General features: G+C 43.4%; 1 protein-coding gene across 3 annotated transcripts in view; it reads left to right on the plus strand.

Moving 5' to 3' along the window:
• Window positions 1-15,851, plus strand: part of TTBK1 (tau tubulin kinase 1) — a 97,113-nt gene that overhangs the window by 23,209 nt on the left and 58,053 nt on the right. For all 3 annotated transcript variants that reach the window (XM_066177601.1, XM_066177599.1, XM_066177600.1), the window contains 3 exons: window positions 1,077-1,224; window positions 12,085-12,158; window positions 14,973-15,113. In XM_066177601.1, the coding sequence (XP_066033698.1) occupies window positions 1,077-1,224; window positions 12,085-12,158; window positions 14,973-15,113 (363 nt within the window). The remainder of the gene's footprint in view (window positions 1-1,076; window positions 1,225-12,084; window positions 12,159-14,972; window positions 15,114-15,851) is intronic.

Consider the following 15,851-nt stretch of genomic DNA (forward strand, 5'->3'; position numbering starts at 1 on the left):
AGCAGATCAAAGGAGCCCTGATCTATCTGCAGTAAACCTGAATTTCCTCCTGGGCAGCACAGTAGGCCTTGAATATATCTAAGAGAAACAAATACAAAATTACTTTCCTGGCATAGATATTGACTCTTGCAACACATGAGGAGTCTGTATTATACATGGTTATATATAACTATATGCACATATGCTGTCAAGTCTCAGCAGAAGGAGGATCAAGGAATCACCTTCTAGGAAAGGCAGAGGATCCTGACTTGCTCTCTGAAGGAGAGGCTGCTCTAGAACAGGCAGACAATCTATCTCTAGAAGGTACATATCAAATATGCTGAAACCTAGACATCTTTAGCTTTGAGTATATGTCAGGTGAAGTCATGGATTCCTGTTGTGAAACAGTCTTTAATTTTGCTCAGAGACACAAAAAGCATCATTTGGTTGGGTTTCAAACTAAAGAGAAAAAGAGACTGAGAAAGAACGGAATGGAATTGTACTAGTGGCTTGTACACAACTGTTTTGATGCAATGCCGTTGGCAGTTCTTTGAAATGTGACACTGAGGTAACTTCACTACCAGAACAGGTAAAGCATCTTGTAAAAGATTCCGGTGGATGTTTTGTTCTGTTTTTAGAGTCCTTTGAATGAAATGTAAACTTAATTTAGCTTATTTCTTGGAAGGTATACATAACTACCATGGTTATGTTTTGCTGCAGGGATGTATTTGTTGGGGGAAATGACAGTTTGCATCTGCCATGGTCTAGACAGTGGTTCTACTATCTCCTTGAAGGGTCTTTTCTTGAATTTTGGCAAGAACATCATGGAGGCAATAGGCATTATCATTTGTTTTTAAAAGTATCACCTGTCGTTGCTTGCTGGGCTTGTTCTTTGTTGTTAGAGCAAAGAATTTATACATAGCACAGTCAAGTGGGTAGCTGGACTTTTGCCAAGCTGTGCAGTGAAGGGATTCAGGCACAGCACAGGTTGGGAGCTGAGCCTCTTCTCCCTACACAGTCGAGGAGCCGGCTTTGTGAGAGCCAGCTTGATGTTCCCTCTTGTGCACATCGTAGCAAACCTCTTTGTGCTTTTCCAGCTGAAGAAGATCGGTGGAGGTGGCTTTGGGGAGATCTACGAGGCGATGGATTTGCTGACCCGTGAGAATGTGGCCTTGAAGGTGGAATCAGCTCAGCAGCCCAAGCAAGTTCTCAAGATGGAAGTGGCTGTCCTGAAAAAGCTGCAAGGTAAGGCAAAAAGCCCTTTGGAAGTGCTACAAGTCACTGTGCATGTTAACAACTAGAATCCAAACCTGCAAATGGTTTTTAGAGTTTTCTCTTCAGGTTCCTTCTAGATGTGATGTCACATTAAGTCACCCAGCTCAGAAAGTTGTTACATTCTGCAACTCAGGTGAGATCCAACAGCAGGGACTATTTTGTCTGCCAGGATATAAGAACAATGAGGAGACCTAGACTGAACTGTTGGTCCACTGGTCTGTGCAATCTAGTGATACTGATTAGAAAATAAGGAGTAAAGGAAGCAGTGTCTGGCTAAGAAATGAGGTTGCCTCCCAGAGGACCTAGAGCACTGGAGCATGACAGAGTCTCCAAAATGGTTGAGTAGTAGAGGAGTGCAAAAAGTGGACAACAGGAAGTGTAGGGAAACTAACTATTGGCTAGTTTTTCGTGTAGCTCACTGTCCTGAAGGCAAAGCATGAGGTGGTGTGCCTGTTCTTCATGAGGGTGCAAGGGAGCTGTCTGGATGCAGTTGTTCCTGGCTGAAGGAGGGGGGCTTCTACTAAAAAGATTGTTATGGAGGGGTGTAAACAAGGAATTTCTAAATCTGCCTTTGAGGAACTGAGAACTACTGTTGGCTGAAGGGCATTGTGCATGGATTTCCTTTTTAAGGCAAAGCCAGCTATTGCCAGGTACAGTTTCTGTTGTATAATAGACATGTGAGGGGATGTTCCTTTCTGCAGGATTCCCACTTGGGCTGAGGAAGCACCTGCTGAAGCAGTGAGTAGGATTCTTCTCATCAGGGCTCATGCTTCAGATGGTGTTGTTGCCTATGAATCTATCCCTTTGCCTTTGTACCAAATGTCCAGAGAGATGGTTGAATTCACGGGTGAGACTGTTGCAGGCCTTGTGAAACGAGTTACTCTGTGTTTGTGACAGATTGCCTCTGGGTAAAAGCCAGTGAATTATTTTTGAAGGTCAAATAGTTTTCCACATTTCAGCTCTCCCGAGAGGAGGACTGATAAGGCCTCTTTTGCATGTTCTGGATTGTAATAGATGCAGCTGAGCTGTGTAAAGGAGACATCAGCCCAGGCCATCACGAGGACTCTTGTTGATGTGTGAAGGGCCTGGACACACAAGCTTCCAGAGAACAGCAGAGTGGGTGTCTGGGGTCTGACCACACTGCAATGAGGGCAAGCAAGGCTGTGTTTGAGATTCTTTTTTTGTTTGGTTGTACACTTGAAACCGCTCTGAATTGAGTGAGGGTATGACAGTGTAGAACGATGGATTTCAGAGTACCGTGAGACAATGCTGTCAGGCTGGCCAGTGCCAATAGGTACTGGTGCCATTCCAGGGCAGGGAATGCTTGAAAAGCATGACCTGAAATCACTAAACTAGGACTAGCATCAGAAAGCATGCAAGGTGTTGACTAATACTTGTGTTTATTTCGGGAAGATTGTTGAGAATACTAAATGCTTGAGAAAACACCCACATTTGTGTACAGGATGGTGCTGGTAACTGGGGAGAGGGAGTGGTGGTATATGGAACTAGGAAAAACCCCTTGGCAAAGCAGTTAATAAATATTCAGGGAAGGGACAGAAAGAGAGAAGAAGAATTGACTGTGCATCAGCTATCCTGCGTGTAAGAATGACAAATTATTTCAGCCATATTTTTACAAATCAAGCTGTTCTGTGAGGAATTTAGCTTTTTTTGGCTGAAGGCTAATCCCCAAATGCTTTACTGAAATAAATGATAAAGTTAAAATAAGAAATTGGGTTGAGAGCATGGGGAATCACTTATTGTGTATGTTTTCACTGTGAGTGTTGCAAAGAGGTGAGAAACATTTCAGAAAGGGAGATGCTGCCTTTTTCCAGCAGTTGGTGGGTGGAGTAAGTTTTTGGTATTACCATAGGTGATACCGTCAGTTCATGGATTTACAGATGAAAAGCGAGGGAACAGTGTTGTCTAAAATTCCTCTGCACTTTTCTGGTAGAATTGAAAATTGCAGGCCCTCTTAAATAGTGCAGCTTTATTGTTTTCTATTCAGATGTCACAGCGACCTTAATGAAATAATGAATGAGCTACTGCCCTTTCCAGAGCTTGTGATCAGAATCTTGCGAGTTGCTGGAGTTTGGCAGAGTTTGGGGTGGAGAAGGTTGGCCATTGGCCCATCCTGCAGACCTGTTTTGGGTAGAGCCTGACCTTTGAGTGCAGTAGCTGCAGGTTGTAGACTGCAGGCTGTTGCCAGCAGTTAGGCTTTCTGGGACAGTTTGTGGAATAGCCACAGGGGGAACACAGCTGCAGGTGGGTCCCAAACAATGTCCTTCCTGCGCTAGCAATCCACACAGAACAGCTGGGGGAGCAATCAGGGAATGGTTCTTCTAGAGAGTCTCTGTACCTGTTAATAAACACCATGCGTAGTTTTCTGCTATGAGGGTGGTCATGTGCTGGAACAGGTTACCCAGAGAGATGGCTGGAGCTACTGAAAACCCACGGACAACCTGCTCTAGCTGTCTGCTTGAGCAGGGGCGTGGACTGGATGTTCTCAAGAGGTCCCTTCCAGCACAAATGGCTCTGAGATACTTGAGCTCAGCTGTGTGAGATCACTGCCACGTCAGTATCTCTCACCTGCTCTGCAGAGTCATTTTGTTCTGCTCATTCTTGATTTGAATTCTCTAGATGTATAGCGTGTTTTCTGCATCTGTTTAGATATTGATATGTTTCCCAAGGGCAAAATTCTTTCTAACTTGCATTGTTACTTGCAGGGATCTTAAAGCGTCGTTCTGACCAAACTTCCAGTTCTGTTCACTGTCTCCTTGGGTCTGTGAAATACCAGCAATGGGGCCCTTTTATGCTTTGGATGAAACTCAGTTGAGAAGTCAGCTTACAGACTTTCTTGCTCCATCAGATGATGAGCTGAAGCTCTCAGTTGTCCTGTCCTTGCACCTATACTCCAGAGGTTTTTTTGCAACATTTGTGTCTTTTTCTTGCCTTCCATAGACTTTATTAGTTAAAATCAAAAGCTTCTGGTCCCACAAAGTTGCTGTAGAATATTTCCTTGTTCAGGCTGGACTTGTAGGGCTCAGGACATTCTGTCTGGTGCTAGTCTATCTGACCAATTCTAATCAGAGCACCACAATATAGCTTTTTATTTTAATCCTCAAGAGGCACTGTTAGCCTTACATTGTCTTGTTAGTCCTAGAAAAGCTAGTAGAGAATTACACTACTAAGGTTGCAAATCTTAACCAATCACAAATTCAGAAACTGTTTCAGGGATATTTTGGGCACATCTGCACAGTGAACTTGTGCATGAGTACAGCTTCTCTGTCAGAACACTATTTTTTGTGCCAAGCCCTCATTTTATTACCTTAATCACTAGTGTAAAACTACCTTTAAGTGAGGTGTGTGTGATTGTAGTATTTGCACACAATTTTAACGTATTTGGATTTTATACTTTGCAGTCAAGCAATTTGAAACCAAGCCTAAGCTGCGCTGGCAAAACACTTCCTGCAGATTGTCCCCAGCAGAGGAGGTTGCCGGTTTAATTGTACCTGCCAGTGTTTTGCTGTGTAGGCAAGCCTTTGGATCACATACGTTAAAAAGTAGATGGAAATAAGATCTGTATGGCTAAGTGCATGAGTAACTTGCATGTCCAGAGAGCAGGAAAGGCTTTGGCTGGGTTTTCTGTGTTTCAGCCTCTTCAGCAGTGTCTCTGTTAGTGAGCAGTGCAGTACCTGCAGGTCAGCGGGTAGCAGCAGTTGCTCATGCCTGCACATCTCCAGCAGGTACGGCTTGGGGATTTTACACTATAACCATCATAGATTTGGGGGGTTTTGCTTTTGGGGTAGTTCTGATCTGCCCTCCTGTCCAAGGATGCTTTTGTTGGTTTGGACTCTCATTTCAGAGTTGGGGACTACTTCGTGCGCTCCTGAAATAGGATTTCATGGTTTGTTTGCTCAGAGAAAACCTTACGTGACCCAGAGCCACTCAGGGAACACTGACACGTGGTAGTTGTGATGATTTAAGGCAGTATGGGAGCTTTCTTTAAAACCTCAGTGCTTTTATAAACCAGGACTCTGACACTCCTGGTTTTTTGAATCATGAGGAGAAAAAATGTGATGGGTTCCTATCACTGAACATATGGAAGGGAGCGTGCTATCACAGCTGGATGAGCAGATGCTTTTTCATCTCTTCAATGTTTCTCTAACCCTTTGAAACACAAATGGACAGCAACCTGCCTGCTCTCTGTGTGATTTTTCTCCCAATGCTGTGGAGCAATATTCAGGTGCAAAGGAGCATCAGTACTACCCACACTCAGTTTCCTATCTATGAGATCTTTGAGGTTAATCAAAATTCCACATCTCTGTGAGAACAGCTCTGGCATAGCTTTTGAGGTGCTTGGCTTGGGCTGTCCCTGTCAGTCTGCCTTTCTAACAGCAACCTTAATTGCAGAAATTGTAAACCAGTATCCCTGATTAAATCCAGTGGGCTGCTGCAGAGAGAGGTGTGGAAATCTTGGGTGCCAAACCAGGAATTGTGTTCTCTCTAGATACTCAGCTGGGGCTGTATGAGGCTCAGAAGCAAATGCTTTGAATTCAAAAGTATTCTCCCTGTCCTTACCCACTTCTTTTTAGGTGTCTCTGGGAGCCCCCTGGGGACCTGTGAGAGCAGAGCTCTGTACAGGGATCTCTCACAAGGAGTGCATTTTGTATGCCTTCTGGTCCATAGGCTCTCTAAAGATGGATGTGGCCACAACATGCAGTCTCCTGTGCTGGGATGCTCTTTGGAGCAGCCTAGCAGATTGTAATTTAAAATGGCCAGATTATTCTGGTGCTGAGCACTGTTTTCTGTTCATCTGCAGTGGCAGTGTTGCCCTGGTGTGAGGCTAAAAGGCCCTAAGTATTTCCTTTTGATCTCGCTCGGCTGCCAGATACTGCTAAGCTCTCTTCAGTGTGTTGTTTTCTTTGTAAATGCCTTCTTTTCAGTGTAACCAGTTTCATTGTGTAGGACTCTGATTAATATTATTCTGCAGTGCAGAGATCTTCTGCATATTGAGTAGTTGTGCAAGATGCAGGCTGGTCACAGGCACTGTGGTTTCCGAGTACCTGATTTTGTTGCAGCAGATAGTAAAGCAAGTCTGTACTGCTTGTTCCCTCTTTATTGCCAGGGATTAGACAGATAGGAGTTTCCTGGCAAAATAATGGAAGAAAAGGAACCTTGCTGTTCTTACTTGCCAGTTGTAGGGGGTTTTGTTCTTATTACATGTGTGAGTTTTCTTGTGGTTTTTGTGTTTAAAGTGGTGCCTTAACTCTCTGTGATTCGGTTTCTGTTACTTTTGTAGACACCCTTTATATGGCTCTGCCGTATTTTTTTATGTGGATATAAGCAAGCTATCTGCAAAGACTAGAAAGGAGAGCAGATTGCTCTTTTCAGGCTTCTAGGCCATCACAGGGTGGCAGATTCACTGACTTGCTGTAACTTGAGCCTCTCCACTCAGCACTGCATTTTCCTCTGTGGAAGTGTTTGAACAAACTGGCATGTGGTACACATGATTTCTGTGCCAGCTATTGTGCCTTTGGGTGGGGGGAAGGTCATGGCATGGCTGAAAAAGGATTTAAACCACGTTTTTTTGAGATTGTGTTGAATTTTTGCTCCGGCAGTATTGTGCCTTGACCTGTGTGGGATCTGTTATCAGTTATTTCTCTTCGAGTTGTTAGTTTTGGGAAACAACTAGAGGAAACTGTGCCGTGCAAGGTCAGGCAATTTTACCTTTAACTGCTTGATTAGGGGGCAATGACCAGCCTTTTGAGTTACGTGTCTATTAGTTCATTGATTTATTACAGAGGCACTAGCAAGCTTGACCCAGTTGGTTAAATCCTAGCTGATAACTGTTGAGTAATGTATTTATTTAAGCCGTACTTCCAGCACAGAATTTGTCTTCTTTCATGTTCAAAGTTCCTTTGTCCCGCTGAGTTCACAAGTCCCTGAAGTCAGCTGGTGTGTCTGGCCAGAGGTGGAACTTGGTAACTGCAGAGGAAAGAAGTCTATGTGAGCCAGCTCTGGCAAGCTAAAGGCAGCATTTCCAAGTAAAGTTAGAAGATGGTGAAAATAGCTCATTTCGTTTTCTAGTCCTGATGAATAATATTTGTATTGATGTACAAGAATATTTGTATTGATGTACAATATTTGTACAGAAGTGAATTCAGTATCCCCACAATGCAAAACCTGTGATAAGCTGATAAACCTGACAGGCAAATAAAGAAGAGGATAGCTGTAAAATGTCCACTATAATGCAGAGCACTGAGAAACAACTGCAGCTTTCCAAATACCGGTTAAGAGCAATTGTACAGCTACATGTCTATAGCTGTGCATATCACAGAGACCCCAGCAGTGCTGAGTGCTCAAGCAAGTTCTGTTATGCTCAGTGACCTGAGAACTTGGGCTTTTCCTAGTGTGTGCCAGAGATCCAGAAGAAAATTTAGGCTCTCGGGGGGATCTCTGGAGGTCTCTAGTACAACCTCATGCTCCAAGCAGAAAATAAATAGATCTGGTTGCTCTGGGCTTTTATCAGTGAAGTAAGTTTTCAATAACCTCCGGAGATGGAGATCCCACAGCCTCTCCGGGCCCCTGTTCCAGGGTTTCACCATCCTCATGGAGGAATAAAGAAATCACACCTAATAGGAACTTCCCATGTTGCAGCTCATGCCCAGTGCCTCTCTGTGTGCCTCTGTCGTGGGTGAGCCCCAGCTGGCACTGAGTACCACACAGCACCCTTGCTCCCATGGGATGGGGAGGGCTGAAAAACATAAAACCCATGGGCTGGGAAGAGAACAGTTTATTAACAGAAATAAGAGCAATAACGGTAGTAATGAAAAGGGAGATAAGAAAATGAAAGGGGGGAACAAACCCCAGGAAGTACAAGCAATGCACCACCCTCTGAGCGATGCCCAGCACATTCCCAAGCAGTGGAATGTGGCTCCTGGTGAATTGGCCCCAGTCTTTATGGGCATGGCATCCCATGGTAAGCAGTATCCCTTTGGCCCAGCTGTTCAGCTGTGCTCCTGCAAGGCCCCAAAAAACTCTCTCAATGAAGCTTTTAACTGGACTTATGGTTGTTCGTGCACTCCTGAGTTAGACACACAGGAGAAATACCAACACGATCTTCTCCAGAGGTCAGAACAACAAAATAGACTTTACTGGCAGCTTTAGAAAATCAGAGAGCTTTGGCAAAAGGTTAGGAGCAGCATTCTGTCAACACAAAGCACTTCTCAAAGCACTCATTTAGTCCACTCAACTTCACAACTCTAAGCCCATTTGATTTTAAGTTACTTAAGAAGAGGGAACTGGAAGAAGAAAGAGAAGGACAGAAACAGAACAGAAAAGGATACACACCACTGCCAACTCCTGGGTTCCAACAATGTTCAGCTGATAGAAACTCCAAGAGGAGGTAAGGTGAAGACGTGCTTGCCATGAATTTGGCCTTAAATACCCCTTGGCCTTCGTGGGCCCTTCTCCCAGGTGGGACTTCTGGTAATTTTGCCACTCAAGAGCTGGGTTAGGGGTTCCGGGGATGTCGTAGCTGTAACAGCTACTAGGAGTAAAATGAGCTCCAGCCCAGCTGAAACCAGGACAAGCTCGGAGGAAAGTCAGGCTCCATCTTCTTGGCACTCCTGCCTTAGGTGGGGTGGAGCAGCAGATAGTTTCCCTTCTGTTGCCTTCCTAAAGGCTGAACAGACCCAGTTCTCTGGCGCTGTTTGTTAATGTTACACTTTCCTTTCCTTGCCACCATCCTGGTGGGTCCTGCTGAACTCCGGATGTTGTATCAGTGTTAGTCTTGCGCAGGAGAAAATGCAAGAATTGGTAAGGTAACAGTAATAGGAGTAACAATTGCTGTGAGATTTATGATAATTTGTGCAGCAGAAGTTACTTCAGCGTTTTGGGTGAACTGATAGGAATGAGACAGCTGCTCTATGAAGATGAATCACAGAATTTTAGCATAAAATTAAAAGATTAAATTTTTTAACTTTGTGGAGAAGAGTGGTTACTGATTTTCTGGTGAAAGCACGGGTGAAAACACAGGAAATACAGAGTCTGTTACAAAAAAAACCAACTTCAAGTTGCAACACTAATTTCATATATTTCCTTCTTAGCATTTATTTGATTCGTTTCATTGCTGCATTGAAAATACATTACGGATATTGAAGAACTTAAACGAGTAGAAGATTGGAATGAATATTGGTGTCTACCAGTTTGAAATTGATCCATGTGAAAAAATAGACTCCAAAAAGGATCATAATTTAGGTTCTTTCAGGCGCTGTGTAATGAAAGCTTTTCATGTAATGGAAGTTTTAAAGTATTCAAATGGGGACTTTAATCGTATCTCTACAAGGTCATGAATATCTCTCCAAGGGTTGAAGGGGTTCTTACACATGAGAACATAATTACTGACTGTAATTTTTAAGTTTCTTCAGAACAAGAGTGATGAAGACTGTATCAGTGACTGAAATATTTCTTACCATGTATTATATGGGACATTGTTATATTCATTGTATTTAAAAGATTGCAGTAGAAAGATTTTTTTTTTACAGCTGAGCATTAAAATTTTGCCTTAACTAAATGCCTGTGAACAAAATACACTGAAACTTTTCCCAAGTCAGTGCTTATGAACATTGGGCTGATGTATACCTCCGATGTTAGTTGATTAAGTGGCCAAAACTCTTTGTAATCTATTGCCCTATTCTTTGCTTTGTTTTAGTAACAAACAAATGCAGATACAGAGCATATTTTCTATGGTAAAACTTGTGGCCCTCTGGAATATCTGTGTGACTGCTGAGCAGAGCAGTCTAGCAAAGGAGCAACTGTCATCTTGCAGTTAGTGCAGTAAAATGGTTGTGAGGCTTCCATACCAAATATGCCTTGGGGGGGAAAAAAACCAACCAAACAACAAAACATTCCCCCCCTTCTTTCTTTCCTGGGTTGCAATATGTTTTGCTGCTCTCTGCTGTGATCTCCATGCTTGAGGAGGGCGTGAGGAGGGAGGGCTATTTCCTGCTGCCTTAAAGGGAAGTTCATGGATGGAATGACCTCCTGTCTGCACAGGAGGTTATTAACATGATTGTTCTTGTGTGCTTTATAATTCTGATCAGCCTCAGGACTGAGCTACGGGGGTCCCAAAGTCACACCTGACTGTCAGCTCCATCTGCTACTTCAGCGTGGCATGAAGTGTTCCAAGAGAGCAAACAGTTGTAATCTAGTGCCTCCTTTAGATGACAAATAAGTGAAAGCCTCCGGGACCCAGAGGGTTTGATGCTGCAGGCATTTATTGCACCTGTATAACTGGCTGGCTGTACATGCACCACTTCTAAATGTGGCCTGTCTTTTCTACACTCTGTTATATTCTTTTTGTTTCATGCAGAACTGGGCACAGTTTTCCCTTACCTCCCTTCTGTTTTCCTGGTGTTGCTTGTGTTGCAAAACAGCACATGGCAGAGCCTAAATTCCCAAGCCCAACAAGTCAGGTTTGAGCCTGATTTAGATTGGAAAGGAGGATTCAGTATAAAATCAAGTCAGTTTGGGGATGCAGGTCATCAAGAACTGTCAGTCCATTCATCATTTTCTACAATTATAGAAACACATTGTCATCCTAAACAAGCAAACAACTCTCAAAAATAATAAAAACTGATATGCTTTGTGTTCCTGTAAAACACTGTGATCCAGAAAACAATGGTGTTATGGAGGAAACTGATTTAAAAAGAAAATTAGAAATACATTCAAAATCAGAGGGGTTGTTCTGGTGTGGGATGCTGCTGGGCCCTCAAGGGCAGGCTCCGAATGCTCTTACTGAGGGTCCTGAGATGGAGCTCTGTATTCACAGCTGTGTGCAGTGCTCTGGTCAGAGCGCTGGCTCTCCAGTGAGGAGGCTGCTCCTTTGTCTCCTGCTGCCCCCCACGTCCCTGTTCTGTCCTGTCCTGCTGTCCCCAGCGGTTTCTGATGCCCCGGGCCTGTGGTGCACACAGTGACAGCAGTAGCAGGGCCCTGAGGGTGCTACAGGCTCTGCAGTTACTCATTATTCTGTCTGTTCATGTTCTTCCCTTTTTTCCTTTAAAACTGGGAATTGTCAAACAACAAGCTTTGGTTTAAAAACTAATCCAAATCACCATTGCTCAAGTGCTACCAAGAAACATAGGGCAAAGTTGTGCAGTGATACTCACCCTCTTCCCTTCCCTGCTAAGAAACCTTGCCAGGAACCAGGAGTTCACCACTGTGGTGTGCATCAACCTTTACTCTGTGACCAGCAGTCTGCTATTAGTGGAATCAATGCCTCATCCTTCCCCTTCCAAGAATCCAGAGAGCAAACCATCACAAATCCATTATGGGTCAGGGTCTAAAACCACAGCCTCTGTTCCCCCCCAGGGCCAGCTGAGTATTGTGGGGTGGCTGAGTTAGTTTGATTTTGTCTGAATAGGTGTAGTTTGTACTAATATCATGCCAGAACTTGACACTGAATGGCTCTGATTTTTTTCCTTCTGTTGTTATGAAATTGCTTTAATGTTTCAATGGAGTATTTCCATAAACATCTTTCTTTTCCAGGTGTCTCTGACTATTAAAATCAGGGTTAGTTCATGTCGAGGTAGTATTAGATTAGCTGGTTTAGGGTAAGCAGTGCTAGTAGGTAAGTGTGGTGGTGATGTGTACAGGTTAGCTTGTACTGAGTAAAGTTGGTGTAATGAGCTGAGCTCAGTTTGTTATGCGAAACTCCTTACCTGATATCACTTTATGGGTACCAGCCCTGAATCAGAAACCATTTCTCTAAACATCATGATCACACGGCTGTTATCGTGTTCTATTCTGTTCATTTCTGTTTCTTTTCAGGAAAGGATCATGTTTGCAGATTTATTGGCTGTGGAAGAAATGAAAAGTTTAATTATGTGGTCATGCAGCTTCAGGTGAGTTCTGTTCTTTGCCTCCCTGTCTGTCCAGTAGAGATGGCATCGCTGGGAAGGATTTACGTTGAGAAGACAAGGCCAAGTGCTGGTGTAAAGACTTGCTTGTACACAGAGGGTGGAATGCACGACAGTGAAAAGGGCTGGTGTTGTTCTGATATCCCTTGGGATGGCTCCAGTCGTCAATATGTGCTAAAATATTTCATAGCTCTGCTTTTCTGTTTAAGAAGTCTTTCTGTCAGTTTTCTGGGGAGAGCACTCAATTCAGAATGCTCACAGGAGCAACCCACAGCATTGTGCAGCAGTGGCAGCTCTTTGAATTACCTCCTGCTGAGCTGTGATGCAGCATTCAAAACATGTCTCGTATCAGAGCTCAGAGTGAGAGTGGTGTCACAGCAGCAGCACAGTTTCTCTGTGAAAGGCCGTGATCTCTGCCCCTCCTGTCTCTCCCAAGCTCAGCAGTAACTCAGCTTCGGCTGTGGAAGTGTTCACTCCTGTTTGAACACTGCTGATAGCAAGTCAATAAGGGCAAATACTTGGGTAGCTACCACATGGTGACTACACTGCTAGACTGTAGGTGAAGTAAAACAGGTACCAGCAGATCCCAGTACTTCTTTGAAATAAACTTCTGATTCTTTTGTAGTTCTGCTTTGAAGGACAGTTGTATAAAACCAGTAAACTCCAGGTACTTGGGTTTGCCTTGTATGTACCATTGGCATCCCAACTGCTGTTATGCGTAGAAAAAATCCTTTAGCTCTCTAAACAACCCTGGCTACTGCTGCTGCTGCAGTGTGAGTATGAATATGATTTGTGAAAGGACTAGCCTGGAGCTCATGGAAGGACAAGGCTTCTACCCTCCCAATCCTGTCCTTACCAAGCCTGATAAAAGGAACTTTATCTTGGAAAGAAATTCCTCTGCATTTCTAGTTTGGAAAGTCCTCTTCTAGTTTGTTCTTGACTGAGCTCGTAGAGTAGGCAGAGCGAAAAATGATTTCATTATTTGCAGATGAAGATGTTGATACATAAGGCATTAGCTAGTTCTGCACCATGACTCTTCAGGCTAAAATTCCCCTTCAACTTCCAGACCTGCTGAGACATGGTTTATCACGTGTCCCTCTGACTGTTGTGTACTGCAGTTCTCCCTTTCTCTTCAGTCACCAGGACTGAGGCTTCCACCCTCAAGCTTTGCAACTCATTTTGAACAGTGCATCTGCACTGTTCCATAATGAGCCTGATGGTGTTTATTAGGAAAATAATGCTCATTTTATGTCTTTTCATGGTAGCAGTAGCACCATTACAGCACATTTCAGTGTGCAACCCTGAAAAAAATGAGCGTTGCTCTCCACGTTATAATTGGATAAGAGAGCTGGTGTTCAAGGAACAGCTTTACAGTGGAAAGCAAGATCGGCTGTCAGTTCAGTAACTTGGGTGTTTCAGAATAGCAGTGACAAAGCTCTGCTGCCTCTAGTAAAGTGTCATAGAAATTCAAGAAGATAAGCACTAGAGAGGTGGTTTAGTTTGATTTTGTTCATGTTAAGTAGAGCAAACCTGGGTGGACTGCTGTGGCTTGGCTGTATCTCTGACCTGGCCTGTATCAGGTGTGATTCTTCAAGGGTCCAGAGCCTGAAGTGAAACATGGCTCAAAACAATTTGAGAGACTTGTCATATGCTACATGAGCCAGCTGGCACTTTAATGTCTGTAAATAACTTGAGAACTGGAAATGAGTGGATGAAGAGATGGCATTTGGAGAGTAATCTCTGTTTTCTCCTCAACTGTTTGGAATCTTCTGTATATTTGCTGTTGGGGATTTTGCTCGAATTCACATGGACTTGTATTATAAGCATATGTCTTCTACAGATGCTAGATGTCTTCTATGTATGTCTTTATAGAAGCAGAATCAAGAGATTCTAAAGCATACTAATGAACAGCATGTCCCTATGGTTTTTGTTCTTTGTGAATGTTCTCTGAAACAGCAGGCTCTTGTTCCTCATGTTTTTAATGAGTTGGTAAATGCATTAGTTCTGTGGGCTAGAAGAGCACTCTGCCATGGAATACAATCATTTTAGTAGCTTCTCTTTACAAAGCTAGAGAGGTATAGACAAAGCTGAGGTGACAGACATCAAAGAACACTGGGATTTTTCTTGCGTTTACTCTGCCCTTTTTTCCTTTTTCTTTCCTAAATTTGTTTTCATGCATAGCTGGTAGCCCTTTTGTTTTTCCTGAGAAATTTAATTAGGTGGAGGTAAATTGACAATTTGTTTTGATAAGTATTAAGTCAGTGCAAAAGTCTTCCTCTCCTGATTTTGGGTATGATTCTCTTGATAGACAACTTTCCCCATTGTGGTGTTGCCACAACAATGGTGGCTTGAGCTCAAACCAGACAATGTGTGCTAGGAAGTTTCTGATGAAACGGCAGCATCATGACCTGCTTATCGAATTTGTACTGCTTTAATCTTTAGAAGGCTCAGAGAACAGCCAGAGGTTGTTCTTAAATCAGCTTCTGTATGGTCTGGGTTTAACAGTAAGGAGATGCTGGTCTCTACAGTCCAGGGAACTGCTGTCTATGCTGTGCCTAATGCACAAATAGTGGCCAGCTAACTTCCCAAGATAACAATCTGGTATCTTCTTATCAGCAAGTGCATCACTTAAAAGCTAAAATTAACTACTGGAAGATCTTATACAAGAAATAAAGCAGACAAGAAGTGAGCTTGTCTCTGAGTAGCATGTCTGCTTTTTGGGGGTTGCATGTTAGAACTCACAGCTGTGAAAGGCTCTGCTTTCCTGTCATGGTTTAAGTGTTTTATTGACTGTTTCAGGGCCGAAATCTTGCAGATCTCAGAAGGAGTCAGCCTAGAGGGACTTTCACACTGAGCACAACGCTGCGATTGGGCAAACAGATTCTGGAATCAATAGAAGCCATTCACTCTGTGGGATTCCTGCATCGTGACATCAAGCCTGTATGTTGTTTTGGAAATTTTCCTTTTGGTTTTATGTCTAGCTATTCTGCTTGAGTCAATAAAGACAGTCTGAGTATGGGCAGGTCTCGGCAGATACATTTAGGCTTCCTTGCACACTCCCACTGTCTGACATGTTGGCTATTTCCCATAGGTGCAGAATAGTCATAGAGTATTGTCCTTCCTTTAAGTGCATGGCAAACCAGCTTTTATTGGCAGAGGCTGCTACATGGTGGGTTGGTAGCTGTCAGTCATACTTGCACCAGTCAAGATCCCATGATGAAGCAGTCTAGTTCTGAATGGTCCTTTGGAGTCCAGCCAACTATCACTGTAAAAGTTGTTCAGAAAGGAAGTCTTGTTCTGTGACACATCACTTGAATAAATGCCAATTCATGTATCTGACTTACCTAAATCATGCTGTTAACGCTGTGTAAGTGATTGCCAAAAGAATTGGAGCACAGTTACCAGTGTCAGAAGTGCAGTCACATTGTTGGTCACCTGCCTAGGCAAAGGACGGTAATTCCAAGTCTCACTGTAGAAGCAGTCTTCTTCCTATTGCTCTTCACTGCTTGACCTGAAAACTTGTTACTGTGCCATACCTAACTTCCTCCTGACAAACTCATTTGCTCCTTTTAAAATCAGCTGCTTTTGGCTGACCAGATTTAGCTGAAAACCAGTCACTTGGCTACAAATCCTTTGGCAGCCACCCGTTATGGTATAGAATAGAACACTAGGATTGAG

The sequence above is a fragment of the Chamaea fasciata genome, unplaced genomic scaffold (genome assembly GCF_029207755.1).
Source record: "Chamaea fasciata isolate MVZ Bird 193981 ecotype frontalis unplaced genomic scaffold, bChaFas1.0.hap1 SCAF_3, whole genome shotgun sequence".
NCBI lineage: Eukaryota > Metazoa > Chordata > Aves > Passeriformes > Sylviidae > Chamaea > Chamaea fasciata.